A 17,405-nucleotide genomic window follows, 5' to 3' on the forward strand; every position below is an offset into this window, starting at 1 on the left:
ACTATTAGATTTACAATAATGTGAGTTTGGAGATCTACTCTCTCCAAAATAAAGGTTAACTATGCATAAATATAGTATAATTTAAAATGTGATACTCAGAATTTACCACAATTTTTCCATTGCTTGATCGATAACTTAAGCTCTTGTTGAGTTTCCAATATTTAAGTTTATAGGAATACTCATTAAAAGCGAAAGTATTAGTATAAGATATGCCTTTTAAAATACGAATTCAGCGGCGCTATCACCATATGTCGCGAAATTATTAACGTATTATTATTAATTATTTTACTTGTATTATTAATTATTTTACTCGTAACGGCTTAACATGGGAAACCAAAGATAAATAATTCATAAAAACGTGCGATAAAGCTAATTGTTGATTGATTAGAGCTACAAGCTACAAAGGGATTTTTTTTAAAAAAAAAAAAAAAAAAAAAAAAAAAAAAAAAAAAAAAAAAAGAACAGTTTTACCATGGCTTCGAACGTATGTGTGTATACACCAAATTTGGTGTGGATCGGCTCTAAAGTCAGGATTCGTTTAAGATACATACACATACATGTATGGTTAAGGTTGCTACCTTAAACAATTTCAGCTTTATTTATATAAATGCAAATTTTATTTATTTAATTTGCCGTTAGCATTGTTTTTTCTTTTAACATATAAATTATCTTTAAAAATTTTTAAAATTTTATATTTTGTTTTCGAATTATTTTTCTGTTAATACAATAAATTTAAAAATTATTTAATAATTTCCTGACATCTAAAATATGTATATTTTGAATTTCATATACATATTTTTGATATCATATCTATTCTAGTTTCAAAAATTGTTGTGTTTACTGATTTTTTTTCAATATTTTTAATATTAGACATCAAGTGGATAATTATGGAACATCCTATTTTGTATACTAGATCAGAAAAAACTTACTTCCGATTCGGTTTATGAGACGATCATCTTCACCCGGTTCAGTCACTTCAATTGAAAATGGTTCCAGTTGAATCTGAAAAATAATCAATTAGTTGCCGGTTTTTCACATCAATTTAACTCAACCAGTATATTAAAATTATTTTTTTAGTGCATTCAAGTAAGGAGCAATTTAATTAACCCAAAAATCACTTGTCTTCATGTATTTTCATAATATAAATATACAGGGTGTTCGTAAATGTCAGTCCTTAATTTCCCTCGCGCATTTCCGCATTTTTTAACCCTCATGCAACCAAGTAAAATCTTTGTATAATCCTTGTGAGTCCTCGTCAACTTCTTGTGAATTCTTTCAGGCACTGAAAGTAACTCTTAAATGCGGAAAAATGAAAGTAGTATCAAGCGTTTAAGAATCATTATCAAGATCTATTAGAGTGGAGGAGGAATTAAGGTCATCCAAAAGTAGCGTATCTGAAAATGAAGAGACCAGGTCCATTGGACTAATAAACTAGTTTTTGAAGATTTTAAGCTTAGGATTTTACACTTGTTTCTGATATGACAAAATCGTTCTTTTATTTTAAAGAAGAGCTGCCTGAAGTAGTTTAATTTTAAATGAAAATGGCTCAATTTTAAAAATTAAACTTGGAAGCTGTGTAACTTGCCATTCCAAGTAGTCCCAGATATTCTCGTTCGGAAACAGATCTGGAGATAGATTAGGCCAGGGAAGGGTCATAATGTGGCGTAGGAATTCCTGTGATTCTCTTACTATGTGTGGTCGAACATTGCTTGTTGAAAAATGACTTCTGAAAGTCCTGTCACGAATGGCAACACATGTGGATGGAGGATGTCATGAACGTACCGTTGGGTTTTCAAAACGATGTGGTATAGTTGGAATGTCATAGCGATATTAGGGGTGATCGTGCGTCGTATGCGATGGTAACCCATACCATCGCATCAGCTGTAAAAGCGGTGTGCTGCTGTACAGAATAGACAGGATTGAGGTGCTCACCATGGGGCCTCCACACGATTGTCTCACTACCCAAATTAGCGGATGCAAGGGTCCGAGTCTATCGTGCCTACGCTACACAGAAGTAAACTATAAACGAATTATAAACTATAAGCACTGCCAACCATAATAAAAGTATAATCTCCATAAACTGAACGAATTATAACTATAGTCCACTATAAAAGGACTCCCACTTTTTCAACGGTCTCCTATCAGCCTTTAAAGTAAAGTTAGTTCAATGAGAGTTTAAAGGAGACTACAAAAAAAAAAATTCACTCCAAGAGAGAGTTCAGTATATCGCAGTTCATTAGTAGAGGGTTCAACTGTACTTAATTACAAATTTAGAAATTTGCCACCAGTGGTTTTTCCCGCAGTATGTCGTCTTTTAAAGCCACTCTGGCCCTGTAATCAGCTATTAGAATTCTATTCTAAAACTTGAGCTTAATTCCTTTTTACTCACAAATTCATCTCCTAATCCAGTCAGTACCAACTTCAGTTCTCTCGTTTCTACTTCCCGTCGTATATTCTGCACAATCAGTTCTTTGGATTGCAAGAAAGTGTTGTTGTCGAATCCTGCAGACAGAGAGAAGAAAAATGAGAACACAAATTTCATTACAGAAGAGAACAAAAATTAAACTGTAGCTATATTTCGAAGGAGAACTTACTTCTGTAAAGATCGCAGCCATTCTGACTCACCACTTTAACTCCATCGTTTGTTGCAAAGGAACATACTGCACCGCAATAAGAGAACGCCCTGCAAATATCTAACGTTAACTTTTACAATTTGATGTCACTACCACTACAATTATTAAACATTAATTCACTTCTACATTAGACATGCTAACTTGGTTCAGAAGAAACTTTCAAACACCGAAGCAAAGATCATCAGATGGATGCCCTGTTTTTCCTAATGCCATCAGCAATATGACCATTAAAAAAGAGCTCAACATCGAAGATATCAATGAATTCATGGCCAAACTAAACATTAAATTTTTTAATGACGACAAATCAAATCATTTCGCAATTTTAACTCCATTTTTAAGCTTGATCTATTAGAAGATAACGCCAGATACAGTCTAGTAACTGCTTTTCTACTCTCCGACGCCTGCCACTCTAATTTCTACTCTAAAAACAACAACTAACTCAAACGCATCTCCGATTTAACTTTATATATATATATATATATATATATATATATATATATATATATATATATATATATATATATATATATATATATATATATATATATATATATGGGTCATTCTCACAAAAACAGTCATTTTCATGTCCCCAGTACATTTTATGTTTGTTTTACAACTTACGAAAAAAAATTTCAGGGAAAGTGTTGCAGTATTGCATTGTACTTAAATAAAAAATCGTATATTTTAAAATTTATTTCTTTTTTAAGAAGAATTATTAAATCTATTCATCATTGCATTTAAGTGGACCATAATATAAGAATATACATGTTTGTTTCTACCTTAGGTGCAATTTAACATTTGAAATATTTATATTCTGGCCGATCAGACTGTGTAGGGGTTAGGGAATTGATCTTGCATCAGAAAGGTTCTGGTTTCGAATTTCGAACAAGGCATGGATGTTCCTTCATCCTCTGTACTATCTGTCCCTACTGTGGGAGCAACGTTCGCCCACTTGATAGGATGCCCCTGAATGAGTGGTCAACAATTCTGACCTAATACGCCTGAATTGACGAATGTCAATCCAGGTGGACATTGGAAAAAATATTCATAATCTTTTACTTAAGACACGAGGTCCACGTATGTGTACCTAAAATTATTAGTCTCCAGCGTATTATACATTTTGTTAATCTTGTCTTGATTTACGGCAGTAAAATAGAGATTTAGAAAAGTAAAAAAAAATTTGCTATATTCCTTTCTACCTTAGTATGAAGAGGTTAAAGAAAATATGTGTTTTCAAGTTACATAACTTTGACAGCTGGCTACAATATTACACACTTAAAAACGATCTGTTCAAGTTTGCGCAACAAAATAAGTGCACCAAATGCCGTTCAAATTTTGTTTTACGCGAGCCTATAGTTGGGTATTTGTTAAGGAGATTCAAAAAAATTAGCGCCTAGTTAAGGATAACTACAATACCATGAACTGTAATGAACTCAGGTAAAATCAGTAAAGTTTTTCTTACGATACAGTTTACAGCAAGAACGTTTAATTCAGAACTCATAAACTAATCTATTCTTCTAATAAAATTAAATTGTTCATCAGCCCTACGCACACCACAGAGACAACGATTAAGCGATTTGAATTAGGATCAATAGAACAGAAGCTGATATAAATGAAATATTGTTGAATATTTAACGTAATTGACAGATTTGTGTAAATCTGAGAAAATAATAATTTTTATAACACAACTAAAACATACGTGCCTTTTGAAAAAGTTAACTTATGTTTCTGAGGAATGCAAGACGGAAACTTACTTATACATTTCCGTTCTCCATAATTAACATTTTATCGTTGTCATCTGACTATTTTCTAAAGTATGAGGCAATAATAATTCATTCATACTATGAATGCGTTTGATGCAATAAAAATAACAGCTCTGAGTTTTTAATAAAGCTCTCAAAGTCCAATGAGTAACTGATTCTTGTCACTCAACCTTGGTTTTAGAGAAAACACAAAGTGTCCATAGTAAGTCCAGTTGAGAATATCCGAACTAACTAAACTGAACCAATAAAAGGAAATTGGAGAGATAGGAGTCAAAAGGAAGTATGTAATGTTTTGAATAACGCTATTGTTTGCATGAAATACTTATAAAATGAATGGTAAGAAAATTATAAAGGAATTATGAAATGAATAAAATGAGAGTTGCAAATTCATCAAGGAATGAAAGAAAAGTTATGTATGAATGATAAAAAGGTAAGTTACAAATGAATGAAAGAATACATAAATGAAAGGAGAATAGTAAAGCATATGAATTTTACCAGCAATTGTCTTCCTCTTCCAGACACTTTGTAGCACAAGAATCTTTATCTTGAACTCCATCAATATCAGATGCTCCCTTCAGAGTTTTTCCACTTTCCGGTTTCAAGAAATCCCCTGTTGAGGTCATAAAAGTTTAAAATGTTTTCTATACTATATTCTACTAGAATCATGTTTTTATGACTTAAAACACAATAAAACAATTTTTTAAAAAAATGTTTTTATTTTTGAGAAGAAAAATAAAGAAATAAAAAATAAAAAATAAAGAAATTAATAAAAATAATTCCAATTTAAGGAAGATTTGGCATCTTGTTCAGCCAACCCAATGTATTAAAATTTCTAGACTTTTATAGAAATATTGAATGAAAATAAAGAAAACATTGATAAAATTATGCAACCTCTGAAGGGTATTACAATAAATAAACCTCATCCACGTATTTGTTTCATGATCAAAATGTAAAGAAATCGTAATCGAGATCAGGGAATCACGATGGTTCCACGCACTGAATGATTCACTAGTAAAAAGAAATAAGTTCCGGTGTACCGTCGGATATGACATCATAAACGCCTTGTCCAATAATACTTTATCTGTAGCTGCATCACTGCCAGTTTGAAGATGTCTTTAGTTGTTTTCATAAAATTTAAACGGATAACGAAAACGCTTGCGTTTCAGCAGCTGGTTACTGAAAAAAAATTACTGAATTTTACTGAAAAAAATTTCCAAAACTGAAGTTATTACAACTTATCATAATATTGTTGTAACTTTTAAAATTAATAATAATAAAATAAAGCACTTCTGTAATATTTAATTATCATTTCTGATTCGAAAGTCGAAAACGTTTTTTTCATTAAAGTCATCTTTTAAAAATTTGAAGAAAAGAACCAAAATTAAATTAGAAAAAAAGCATTAAGCTTAATAAAACTATAGAAGTAAGCAAGAAGTTTGATTGCCAGTTACTAAAAGTGTGATGGCGAAAAAGGAAAAGCACCGGTGCCTTGCCAGATGCTTTAAACTTGCTGAATATCCAAATCCGTCACCGATCCACTTACTTCGGTGACGAGTTCGTCATCAGTGGTGACTCCCAGTCGACACCGAACCGGTCACGGTGAACCGAATCACCTCGATCGCGGTCCCCCATACACTATAAAAATGTTTAACAGTATGCCAAAATGGCTAAAAAATTTTAATATTTTTTTCTTCTTCCTAATAGTTAAAAAAAATAATGAAAATCGATAAGTTTAATGAATTGAATTTTAAAATAATATTTTAAAGCCTTTTTTGCTTCGGTTTAAAGCATGAATCGGCGGAAGTAGAACTAACTGGCAATATAAAGTACATTTCACAAGCAGGTTGTCAAATAATACCTAATACTTCTTATTCTTTTTTAAAATTAATAGAATAAAACATTGTTACATATAACGTTATTAAGCAACAAAAAAAAAAAAAAAAGAAAAAAAGAAAGAAAAAATCTTACACAGAACTGGTGGCTTTCCAAGAATCAATAACGTTACAAATAATCCTTCCTTGATATCCACCTAAAAGAAAATATTAATGGCTTAAAAACTATTTTCCTGAAATTCTATGCAATGCAATTAATGCTATAATAAAACATTCTATGTCGATGCTTATAAGAGCACGTAATGGGTCAAGTTTTCGTGGTCAAAACTTCGCGCAGACAAATTCTAAAATTTTAATCTAAAATATTTCTTTCATTCAAAATTCATTCTGTTATTATCCACTTCTGCTCTGTTAAGCCTAGTTCCAATTCATTCTCTCTGTGCATTGCGTATGTTTCATTACTAAGCCAAATTTATTTTGAGAATCAGTGTATGTATGCACTCTAAATCAATGGTCAAATAAATTCTAAACAGTTCATATTCTATTGCAAAAATAACCTTTTTGACTCGTGTGTGTATCTTATAGTAATTATAAATTTGAGTGTTACTGAACGCTTAAAATGGTGGAAGCTACTTTACGCCAAGTAGTGTAAAACAACATTATCGGTGTTTCACAGGAGCTATCTTTGGTTCTTGGTGCAGTGTTTCCCTACACCCCTTTGAGGAAAAGTAGTTTCCTCCATTTTTTAGAATGAAGATATACTAAAATTTTCTTACAGTGTAGTTAAAACTGTGAAAACTTAATTAGGGTAATAGAAAAACAAGGCGCATTATCTTAAAAAATTACCCATTCCTTTTTTTTGATTCGAACTCATGTAATACGCTTTTTGAGCAAATGTTTCGATATAGTGATTTGTGGTTCCGGAGATAGAGCATTCTCCTTCCAATGAGGTGAACCAGGTTCGAATCCCAATGATGGTTGGTAGATACGAATTCTGCACCCGACTCGCACCAATCACAGTGCTGACGTAAAATATCCTCAGTGATAGACGGATCCTGGGTTAGAGTCTCTTTACCGTCAGGCTAACCGAGGGAGGTATTCATGGTTTTCCTCTCCATGTAACGCACATGCGGGTTAGCTCCATCAAATAGTCCTCCACGAAAGGAAATTTCGTCCAATACTTGATCCCGGAGTTGCCTCGTCTTCTGGATTGGGTACAAAATTGGAAAGCTACGGCATTGAACATTAGTTATTGTGAACCCTAAATTGGGTAAGCGTTTCAACGACGGTTATAAAAAAATATAGGGATTCGTCTATTTAAAACACTTAGCAAATGTAGTTAAAATGATTTTCAAAACTTAAAAAGAGATGCAATAATGCTGGAAAAATGTTTGATTTCAAAAATACTTGTACAATTCAATTCCCTTACAACTCTTTTGCTCTACATCTATTGAGAAAAAAATTATTGCTATATTAAACAAAATTTATGTTTACCAAAAAGTAAATTTGAAAGTTCACTTACTAGAATGGTCGGTACTCTAACAGGATTCAATTCAGATGTCGAGTCAAGGCTATTCAAAATATTTGATTGAATACTGGGTACATTATCTCTGATTTTTGCCAATATTGCTTCATCTGAAATTGAAAAAAAAAAATTTTTAATTCAATCTTTTCATTTGAAAAAATGGTTTTATGTTACATGCATAATGTTATGAGTCTGCATAATGTTATGAGTGTTATGCATAATGTTATGCATAATGTTCAAATGCATAATGTTATGAGTCTGAAGAAAAATAAATTCATTTATAATTGGAAAATGATTACGATGAATTAACTTTTTAATTAGGTTTCACACTTTACAGCATAACATACGTAGTTGTAGGTAATATTAGAGCAAATTAATTCTATGCAGTTAATCGAGTTTAAAGGCTATAATAAATAACTAACAAAAGTTCTAAAATAGAGAAAAATAAGTCGATAATAATGATAAAATAAGGAAATGTTAACTTTCTCACGGGTTCAATTTGAAATCTTTTATATTATTGCTAGCTGAATACCCGTTCTTTGTACGAGATAAATGAAAAAAGAAAACAATCTATAAATCAGTACAGGATAACACTACAAAATCATGCACAAAGCTGAAACACAAATACCGACACAAAGCTAAAGTAATAATCATAAAGTTAAACTAATTTTTACGCTTTTTTAAAATTTATTATTACTTGTTACTCTTCCTAGTGGCTTTACGTTACTAAATTAAGCAAAACGCATCAAAATAAAGATTTCATCCCATTAAAATAAAAATTAACTACATTCAGTATCATCAGGCATAATGATATTTTTCGATGCAGCCCATGATGTTTAAAATTTACCACAATCAAGCAACTTTCTCTTGTAATTATATCTTCGAGAGGCCTTATAAAACTTATTTCATCAGTATCTATCATAAAAATGCACAGTATTCGTGCTGCAATAACAAGCACCAAATTTACTCATAAAAGAACTTTGTACCGGTATAACAATACATTTGATCATATATGGCAGTACTTTTACTTTCGTTACTTGTACCGCCGGTACAAGTAAAAAGTACGTACTTTTACTTGTACTTCGTTACTTTTTAAATTTAGTACTTTTACTTGTACTTTCGTTACTTTTTTAGGGAAAAAGTACAAGTATTTGTAACGGAAATGTCGAATGAAATCGTTACTTTTTTCTAAAACTCGGTAAGCTCGGTAAACTTTAAAAAAAAAAAATATTAAATTTTAAAAAAATAATTGTTTTTTTTTTTAATTTATAAAATTAATGTGCAATATATATGCATTCACAGCTAACTTCGTGTTTAAATACCTTCTGTTTCAACTTATACTGCACATTCAATTACTTTTTACTAGCTCAAAGATCACAAAGCTATCTGAAACCCCGTGTTTGCTTTGTTTACGTTTGTGTTTTTAAAACGCGTTTCTAAAGAGTAAAGCAATTTTAAATCAATGGTAATTTAAATAAATAAAAATAATAAACTTAAAATTAAAATTAATAGATAAAATTTCTTTCTCTTGCAAATCCATAAAAAGTTTGATATTAAAATTATATTTGATTTTAAAATTATATTATACGATTATATTATAAAATTATATTATAATATTCTTCCGAATTTAAAAATAAATTAATATCCATAACTTTCAAAATTAAAAATAATTAAATTAATAACAACAATTTTGCAAAAACATTAAAGAACATAAGAATATTAATCAATAAAATTTTAGGTTACTTTGAATTTTCGATTTCCTAGAAATGTACTTTTAAATCGTTACTTTTTTTGTTCAGTACTTGTACTTTTACTTGTATTTTTTACTCGTTACTTTTTTAAATAAGAACTTTTTACTTTTTACTCGTTACTTTTTTTAAAAATACTTGTACTTCTACTCGTTACTTTTTAAAAGTAACGTTGCCATATATGCATTTGATACCTATTAAAACTGCACCGCCAGTAGTGCCTACTACCGAAACTGAGCATCATTGGTGTCAATAATAGTATGGTGACATTTTACGGTTTCCTATAACAACTAAAAACTTTTCCCCCGTTAATTTTGCTTTTAATTTTGTTTTTCAATTAGTATCTATTGCCAAAATTAATCCATATCCATAAAGAGAGGTTGCCAGAGCCTCAGAAAGTTAGGACTTCTCAGGGATCTTTTTTTCCATCTCCATAACACGATAACCAACTAACCAAAATTAAATATCATTGAAGCCGATGATAGTTCGGGGATTTTTTGTGCTCGCTTAAATCATTTAGTGCCATTTCTCCATTCATTTTCCTTTACAGTACAGAGCTTATTTTTTTACTTGAATTAGTAACTATTACCAAAATTAATTATCATTGGCATAATTTGCGTTTTTTTACGTTTCTCCTCAACGAATTAGTATCGATTCTCCATTCTGCTTTATGGAACAAAACTTTCTTTTATATCAGTTAATGTTGATTTTAAATAATTTAGCTTTTAAGTAAAATGTTTTAAAAGCATACCTATAAATGAAATAGCATATAAACATAAAAGATAATAGATGGTTTCGGATAACTTTAGGAATACTAATTCAATTACGTAGCTCGCATATGCTACCACGATCACAATGATTATTCAAATAACGAATAAAAAATATTTAAGTATTACAGAATGCGCAGCAACTATTTTGATTAGAGCTATAAACTAGCAAACATAACTGAAAATATTTGACAGATTGAATTTTCTATAGTTTAATTTTAAAAAAATGGCTTCCACTTTACCCATGAGAAAGTTCCATTTTTTTAACTGTTTTTGAATTAAAAAATCGAAAATAGGACTTCGTTTGCAATTGTTTTAATTTAGCTTCATGTTGAATGTCATATTTTAGTGTCTACGGTTCACTCTTAATCCGATGTGCAGACATACACCCGCACACACGCAAATTCTTAATTTTATTATATGAACACAAAATATTACTACAGAAAATGAAGAAAGTAAACCGATTAATACAAAAGAAATAAGAAAATGTTTACTTTGTAACGAGCTTAATTTAAATATTTCTCATATTAATGTGAGCTAATTAATATCGTGGAACTGGACGAAAGTATACCGATAAATACTAATAACATAATACTGGAGAAGCGTTAAAGTTTTTTACTTTATTAACAAGATATTCTTTACTTTGATAATCCCGCATCAGTTTTCATAAAGTTACCATGCCATGGTGGCTCAGGAGATAGACGACTCCCAATAACCTGGGTTCGAATCTCAGTGATAACTGGTCGATACGAATTCCGCACCCGTCTTGCACCGACCCCAGTGCTGATGTAAAATATCCTCAGTGGTAGACGGTCCATTAATTAGAGCGGTTAGTCTAACCGTGGGAGGTTTTCGTGGCTTTCCTCTCCAAGTAATGCAAATGCGGGTTAATCCCATCAAAAGTCCTCCGTGAAGGAAAATTTCTCCCAATGGTCCCTAGGATCTTGTCTTCTGAATCGGGTTCAAAATGATAAGGATTCACAGTTGAACATTGGTAGTCGTAAACTTAAAATTGGGTCGGCTGTTCAACGACGGTTATAAAATAAAATTACACTAATTAAAATGAGAAATTCATTATTTTATACCTGCATTAAAACCAATCGTAACCCATACGTAATCATCATCGTTTTTGAAACATCGTCGTATATCGAAAATAAATCTTCTGTTTTTGACCTCCGTGTCGAAGTTGAAAAAGTTGAATGTCAGCAGCTCTATTACCTGCAGAAACGGAAAATATATTAATTGCAAATTACAGGTTTTTTGAATAAGGCCTTTCAAAAACAGGGTGATCTCTACAATAATATGTTAGAATCTAGTGCTATGTTAACGATATTATGGTTCAACGTGCTTCCAAAATTACTGTATAATAACCATTCTTAATATATATTTTCTGAATCCTTGTTAAAAATAAGGTCAAAAGAAATATACTTACTAAGTATTACTTAATTAAAAAACTTGGAAAATAACAGTCTAAAATATTTCGATGATGTTCTTTTTTTATTTTATTTAACTATTTGTTTGCGACCTATTACATTGTTAAAAAAATTTCCGAGTATATTTTTAAGTAATAAATAAATTATACCGAGTGAGTTATAAGCTACCCAACAGAGTTATGATAACTATGCACCAGAATGTTTCCATCCTTTGAAAACTGTTAGAAGCCGTGATATTTAACGGAAATCATATCAGGCTGAATGCGATACCTGCAAATGAAGTAGTGTGGGTTTGCTCGATCCTAATTGGTTGTTGAAACGTGGCATTTGTTTCCGTTAACAACCGTTCTTTCCATTCTATTTCTAGTAAAGCAAGCCCGTCAAGTATCAATTCTCTTAGGTGACACGCACTATATTCTTTCACAAAGATTTCAATTCGGTCACTTTATGTTTCTAACTTAACACAAAGACGGTATGAATCCACGTAGAACATAAACAATCTAATTATGCATCGAAGTTGGCCAGGTACACAAAGCAAAAGTATATCACGGTTATAATGAAATAAATAAATAAACAATAAATCTAAGTTAAGCAAAAGACGTAGAAGAAAAAGAATTATATTTCAATAAATTTGCTGTGTGATACGGCATTGTATATAATTAACTTCACGTTAATTAACATTCTAACTTATGTGAAGAAACTGTGCTCGACTTTAACACTCCATTTTGTTTATAAACGATCAGCCGGTGCTGACGCCATAGGTCACTTATGTGGGTATACGTGGTCTTCTTCTTGAAGTGCAAGTACTCAATTGTAAATTAGTAGGATAGCTTGTAAATGTTAGCACAGTTTTCTTTTTTCATCATCTGTAAACAAATCATCTTTCCTATTCCTATATTTGTTTATCAGTCTTGTTCATTAACCCCTTACTTCTTGTTCCCGTGAAAATGACGGGGTGAGGTTTCGCCCTCTATTTCTCGCTCCCGTGATATTCCCGGACTGGAAGTGTTCAGTAGTAACACGCCAATAAGAATAAAACTAATTCATTTCTTTTGCCGGGAAAACATTTTATTTCTCATTTTACAAATGGCAAGTACCAGGATATTTTTAAGGTAACTGTAGATAGTTAGTTTATTTTAAACTAATCAAATACGTGTATAAAAAATAGGCACTTTTATGACCCTTTTCTTGAAAATTAGCCGATCGTTAAGGGGTTAAAAGAACCCGCCATTAAGGAAGAACGTAACAATAACTTGCTTTTTCTACTTCATTTTTGAAAAGGCTTTAAAAAATTCAAATCAGGGCAGTTACTCTACAATAGCGTGTATATATTTACAAAATATACACGTACACGTACATTACACATACATACGTACGTATTTTTTAAATGCATACATACCTTATCTTGACGGCCCAGCAGTCTTACTTGAATTTGTACTAAAGCATTTTTAACGGACACAGAATTTCTTTCCACTTCGTCATCCTGAAATTTAAAAATATTTCTATTTTAAAAAAGCAAGAAGAAAACGCTGGTAGATAAACTTCGGTGTTATATTTAGTACTTACTTTTAAATAAGAGTGCGTGATGATCGCTTTAGGAACGGTGATTTCTGTTACATTGTTCATAACGAAATTTTCAATTATTTCTTCGAAAACGTTAACTTTTAAGCCTCTCTGAATTCCCTGTAAAATGAACATCGAATAATTTATTTTTATAATTTGTTTAACGGTTACATGACAGTTGCAGTTACATGAAAAATAAAACTTCAAATACCTCAGACAGATAAGACATTCCTGACAAGGGAAAGAGAATGGAACCGTCTGTCAATATCAACTCACCCCCTTTGTTCGGGAGTTTGTAAGTAGGATAGAAGGAACTTGATCTTTCGATGCTACATTGACTTGTCGTCAGATCAGTTTTGTAGGCATATTCTAGAGGTGGAAAATTAAAGAAGTGAAATGGATTAGGCCTAAAGAATTTTCAGTTTTATTTTGTCTTTAACGAAATATAGAAAAGTTATCAAAAAATGTTACTATTCGTTCCAGTAGCATTACCTAATCGTTCAATTGAAGAAACATCTCATTTAATTACATTACAGTAGCCTCTACTTCCAGTTACAAAATGTATACCTATCACAGAAACATTAGCTTCTGTAACAGAAACTAAATTTTCTATCACAGAAACATAAGCTAATTTTACAGAAACTATATTTTCTATGAGACAAACATTAGTCTCTGACAAAAATATATTTTGTATCACAGAATCATAAGTTTCTATGACAGAAACTATATTTTCTATCACAGAAATATTAGTTCATTTTACAGAAACTTTGTCTGCTATCAGAAAATTATTAGCTTCTGGCAAAGAAACTTTATTATACGTCACAGAACCATTATCTTCTATTACAGAAACTATATTTTATATCACAGACACATTAGCTTCTGTCATAGAAACTAAATTTTCTATCACAGAAACATTAGCTCATTTTACAGAAACTATATTTTCCATCATCATAGAAACAATAGTTTCTGTGACAGAAACTATATTTTCCATCATCATAGAAACAATAGTTTCTGTGACAGAAACTATATTTCTATCACAAAAGCATTAGTTTCTGACATAGAAGAAGTTATCTTGTATCACGGAATCATAAGCTTCTATGACAGAAACTCTATTTTCTATCACAGAAACATCAGTTCATTTTACAGAAACTATGAAACCATATCTTCTGTCAGAAAAACATTAGCTTCTGGCAAAGAAGCTTTATTTTGTGTCACGGAATCATTACCTTCTATAACAGGAACTCTATTTTATATCACAGACACATTAGCGTCAGTCATAGTCATAGAAACTATGTTTATTATCACAGAAACATTACAGGATGCAGAAGAAAAACCAACGCACAGTTTTTAATATAAGTTTACTAAAAATAAATAAGTAATGAATTATAACAAATAATAATAGAATTTTATTAATGAAGTTACTATGATTATTCAAAGTGACCGCCTTTTGCCACGATGCAGAGGCGCAAATGCTTAATGAAATGTTTAGCAATGAGCTGCAAGTTTTCTACCTTTACTTTATCCCATTTCGACGAAGCTATTGCTTTAAAGAATCCTAGCTTTTTAATGGCTTAATGCAGGCCTTAAACTCCAAAATTGACTATAGTAATTCATTGAACTTTGATTAAATTATCCATTACATGCAATCCATGGATTTTCTGGACATGCTCGAATTTATTTCAGATGCTACGTATCTTGACGTTATGTTGGCCTGATTAACGCTACAAAGACAAAGCTACAAGCACGCTGTTTATGGCTGTTAAATGTTGTTTTCTGTTTAAGCCAACTTAAAACATGGACATTGAATGCGAATTTGAAGAAATATATGGATGAAATTTAGAAATGAATCGTGTGACATAACTATTGGTTGAAGTAAGAGATCGTCAACGTCCATTGTAGAAGTATCACACAGAAAATATGATATAAATCATTGTATCATTTAGATGAAATATTGCTACTTACTATGTTTCATATCATAGACGACGTATTCCGAAGTTAAGACTGATGGTTCTTCGCCGGGCTGAAGTTTGGTGGTGTTCCATGGAGAGTAATAGTATGCTGCGTGTTGAGATTCAATATCAAAAGCCATCTAAAAACACATATAAGAATTTTTTTTGAAAACAATAAAAACTGAAGAATATTTTGAATAAGCTTTATAATCCTGATTATTTAAAATTCCTCATGATCGCTTGATAGCTTTACACAATTTAGACAGTTTCAGCTGTGTTGTTGTTATCGTCAGCCATTAAGACAAGGATTATCAAGATTGTTTTTGTTTTCAGTGGCGCCATCTATGGTCAAGAATTCGATTTCTGCCACACCCATTTATTGTTCCATTCATTCATCCACAAATCGTAGTTTTTACCTGAACCAGAGAACAATTAATCTCTAAATCAGACCCCCAGAGGTTTAATTTGATATGGGAACATGGAGGTATAATTTGCTGTGGGATATGGGAACATGGGACCCGACAGATTTGGCGTGCACTAGTCTCTATTTACTACACGGGGAGTCTTCAACCGGCTGAATTAGAACTTCTGTTATCACGAACGTAAGTCCAGCGTCATGCCAACCAGGCTATCCCGGCCGTTACAGCTGTGTGTTAGTGTAAAATAACAATCACAATTCACGGACCGTTTCAATGTGTAATAATTTGAGAATTCGAGCTAATTGAAAAAAAGATTCTTACTGAAAGAGTACTGTAATAGCTCCAGTATTCAGTATCTTCATTGTTCCAGTCAATTTTCCTGTATATAACCTCGGCACCGAACTGCAGGTTAGTGTCTGCAAAGTCTGGCAGTGTTGGAGGATCTGGTAAGTTTCCCCTCTTGCAGCCTATGCCTTTCGGTAACTGTAAGAAATCAGAAAGAAATCGCCAATTAGGAAAAACTTAATCTTGTAAAAATAATTATATTTATTCTGCGATGTAATTTTTTGTTGATTTTTTTGCATTATTTGTCATTACATTTGTCATCTATATATATATTTCTCTTACACGGCACCAAAAAAAAGCCTCATTACATCTCCCCGAATGGCAACGTTAGAAAATCGACCAATGATTGCTGCTAAAAATGTCACATGGCATATGTCACATGAGGTGGCTCAACATATAGCGCTTTTAAAAACGGAAACAATAACCAGAGTGAGCATTATCAGGTTGTTCAATTCAGATTCATGACCTAAAAACATGATAATATTTATTTTAAACTCAATTAGAAATTAATTAGGCTGGCCTTCTCCATGACTATAAATAAGTCACAAGGTCAGACTTCTGAGAAAATCAGGTTAGTATTGACTAAACAAGTTTTTAGTCATGGACAACTTTATGTTGGCCTGTCAAGAGTTAAGTCATTTGACAGCCTTTCAGTAATTGCTCCAAGATGCCAAATCTATAATTGTGTTTTCAAAGAAACTCTAAATGCTTAGTGTTAATTTCTCAGAGCTTTGCAGAAAAAAATGTTTTTTGGAAAAAATGTAATTGAAACTTCTATTGGCAGTAGGCAAGGGGAACTGCAAAAATCAAAACTCCCCGATTAGAAATGCAGCATGGCGACCTCCACGTGGTATTTCTCGGGTAATGCTAACAGCCATGCATTTTAATTTATTGTATGTAAAACATCCTTATTTTGTTCTAAAATGTTATGTACTTTATTACAAATGTTAATTAATATAGAAATTGATTTCAATAATGCTGATCACCAAAAAATATTTAATTTGGCGATAAAAAATTTTTTTGTGATCTTGAAAATGAAAGACTTTTTGAGGGTTATTATCTCGCAAGGAAAAGTTAGGGTTTAAAGTTCATATTTTTAAATAATAAATTTTTTTTCTAAAACTTTCAGAATTTCTAGCATTAACTAATTTATTATACACATTTAGTTGAATTTAGGTGAGTAACTGCGATATTTGATAACTTATTTTGCTATTATATTTCTCATTTAGCTAATGTTTTGATTTTTTCACCATGTACAATCTAAACAGCTAATATACTTTTTTAAAAGCCAATAAGAACATTGATAGAATTCTTCGACAAAAGTACAATACCATGTCTTTGATGATAAAATACTATGTCTTTGTGCTAGAACATTGTGTTCATTGGCGAGCGAGCGCAGCGAGCCATGGTTCACGGCCTGAACCACAT

At 31.5% G+C, this 17,405-nt stretch overlaps 1 protein-coding gene across 2 annotated transcripts in view; it reads right to left on the minus strand.

Annotated features, from left to right (window-relative positions):
• LOC107442687 (uncharacterized) overlaps positions 1 to 17,405 on the minus strand; it is a 37,179-nt gene that overhangs the window by 9,021 nt on the left and 10,753 nt on the right. For both annotated transcript variants that reach the window (XM_043053255.3, XM_087165410.1), the window contains exons 8-19: positions 15,954 to 16,115; positions 15,227 to 15,353; positions 13,476 to 13,633; positions 13,268 to 13,384; positions 13,101 to 13,184; positions 11,354 to 11,486; positions 7,751 to 7,863; positions 6,365 to 6,425; positions 4,892 to 5,006; positions 2,595 to 2,683; positions 2,390 to 2,502; positions 930 to 1,002 (exon numbers count right to left, since the gene is read on the minus strand). In XM_043053255.3, the coding sequence (XP_042909189.2) occupies positions 930 to 1,002; positions 2,390 to 2,502; positions 2,595 to 2,683; positions 4,892 to 5,006; positions 6,365 to 6,425; positions 7,751 to 7,863; positions 11,354 to 11,486; positions 13,101 to 13,184; positions 13,268 to 13,384; positions 13,476 to 13,633; positions 15,227 to 15,353; positions 15,954 to 16,115 (1,345 nt within the window). The remainder of the gene's footprint in view (positions 1 to 929; positions 1,003 to 2,389; positions 2,503 to 2,594; positions 2,684 to 4,891; positions 5,007 to 6,364; positions 6,426 to 7,750; positions 7,864 to 11,353; positions 11,487 to 13,100; positions 13,185 to 13,267; positions 13,385 to 13,475; positions 13,634 to 15,226; positions 15,354 to 15,953; positions 16,116 to 17,405) is intronic.

The sequence above is a fragment of the Parasteatoda tepidariorum genome, chromosome 6 (assembly GCF_982258835.1).
Source record: "Parasteatoda tepidariorum strain Cologne lab strain chromosome 6, Ptep-v5.0, whole genome shotgun sequence".
Taxonomy (NCBI): Eukaryota; Metazoa; Arthropoda; class Arachnida; order Araneae; family Theridiidae; genus Parasteatoda; species Parasteatoda tepidariorum.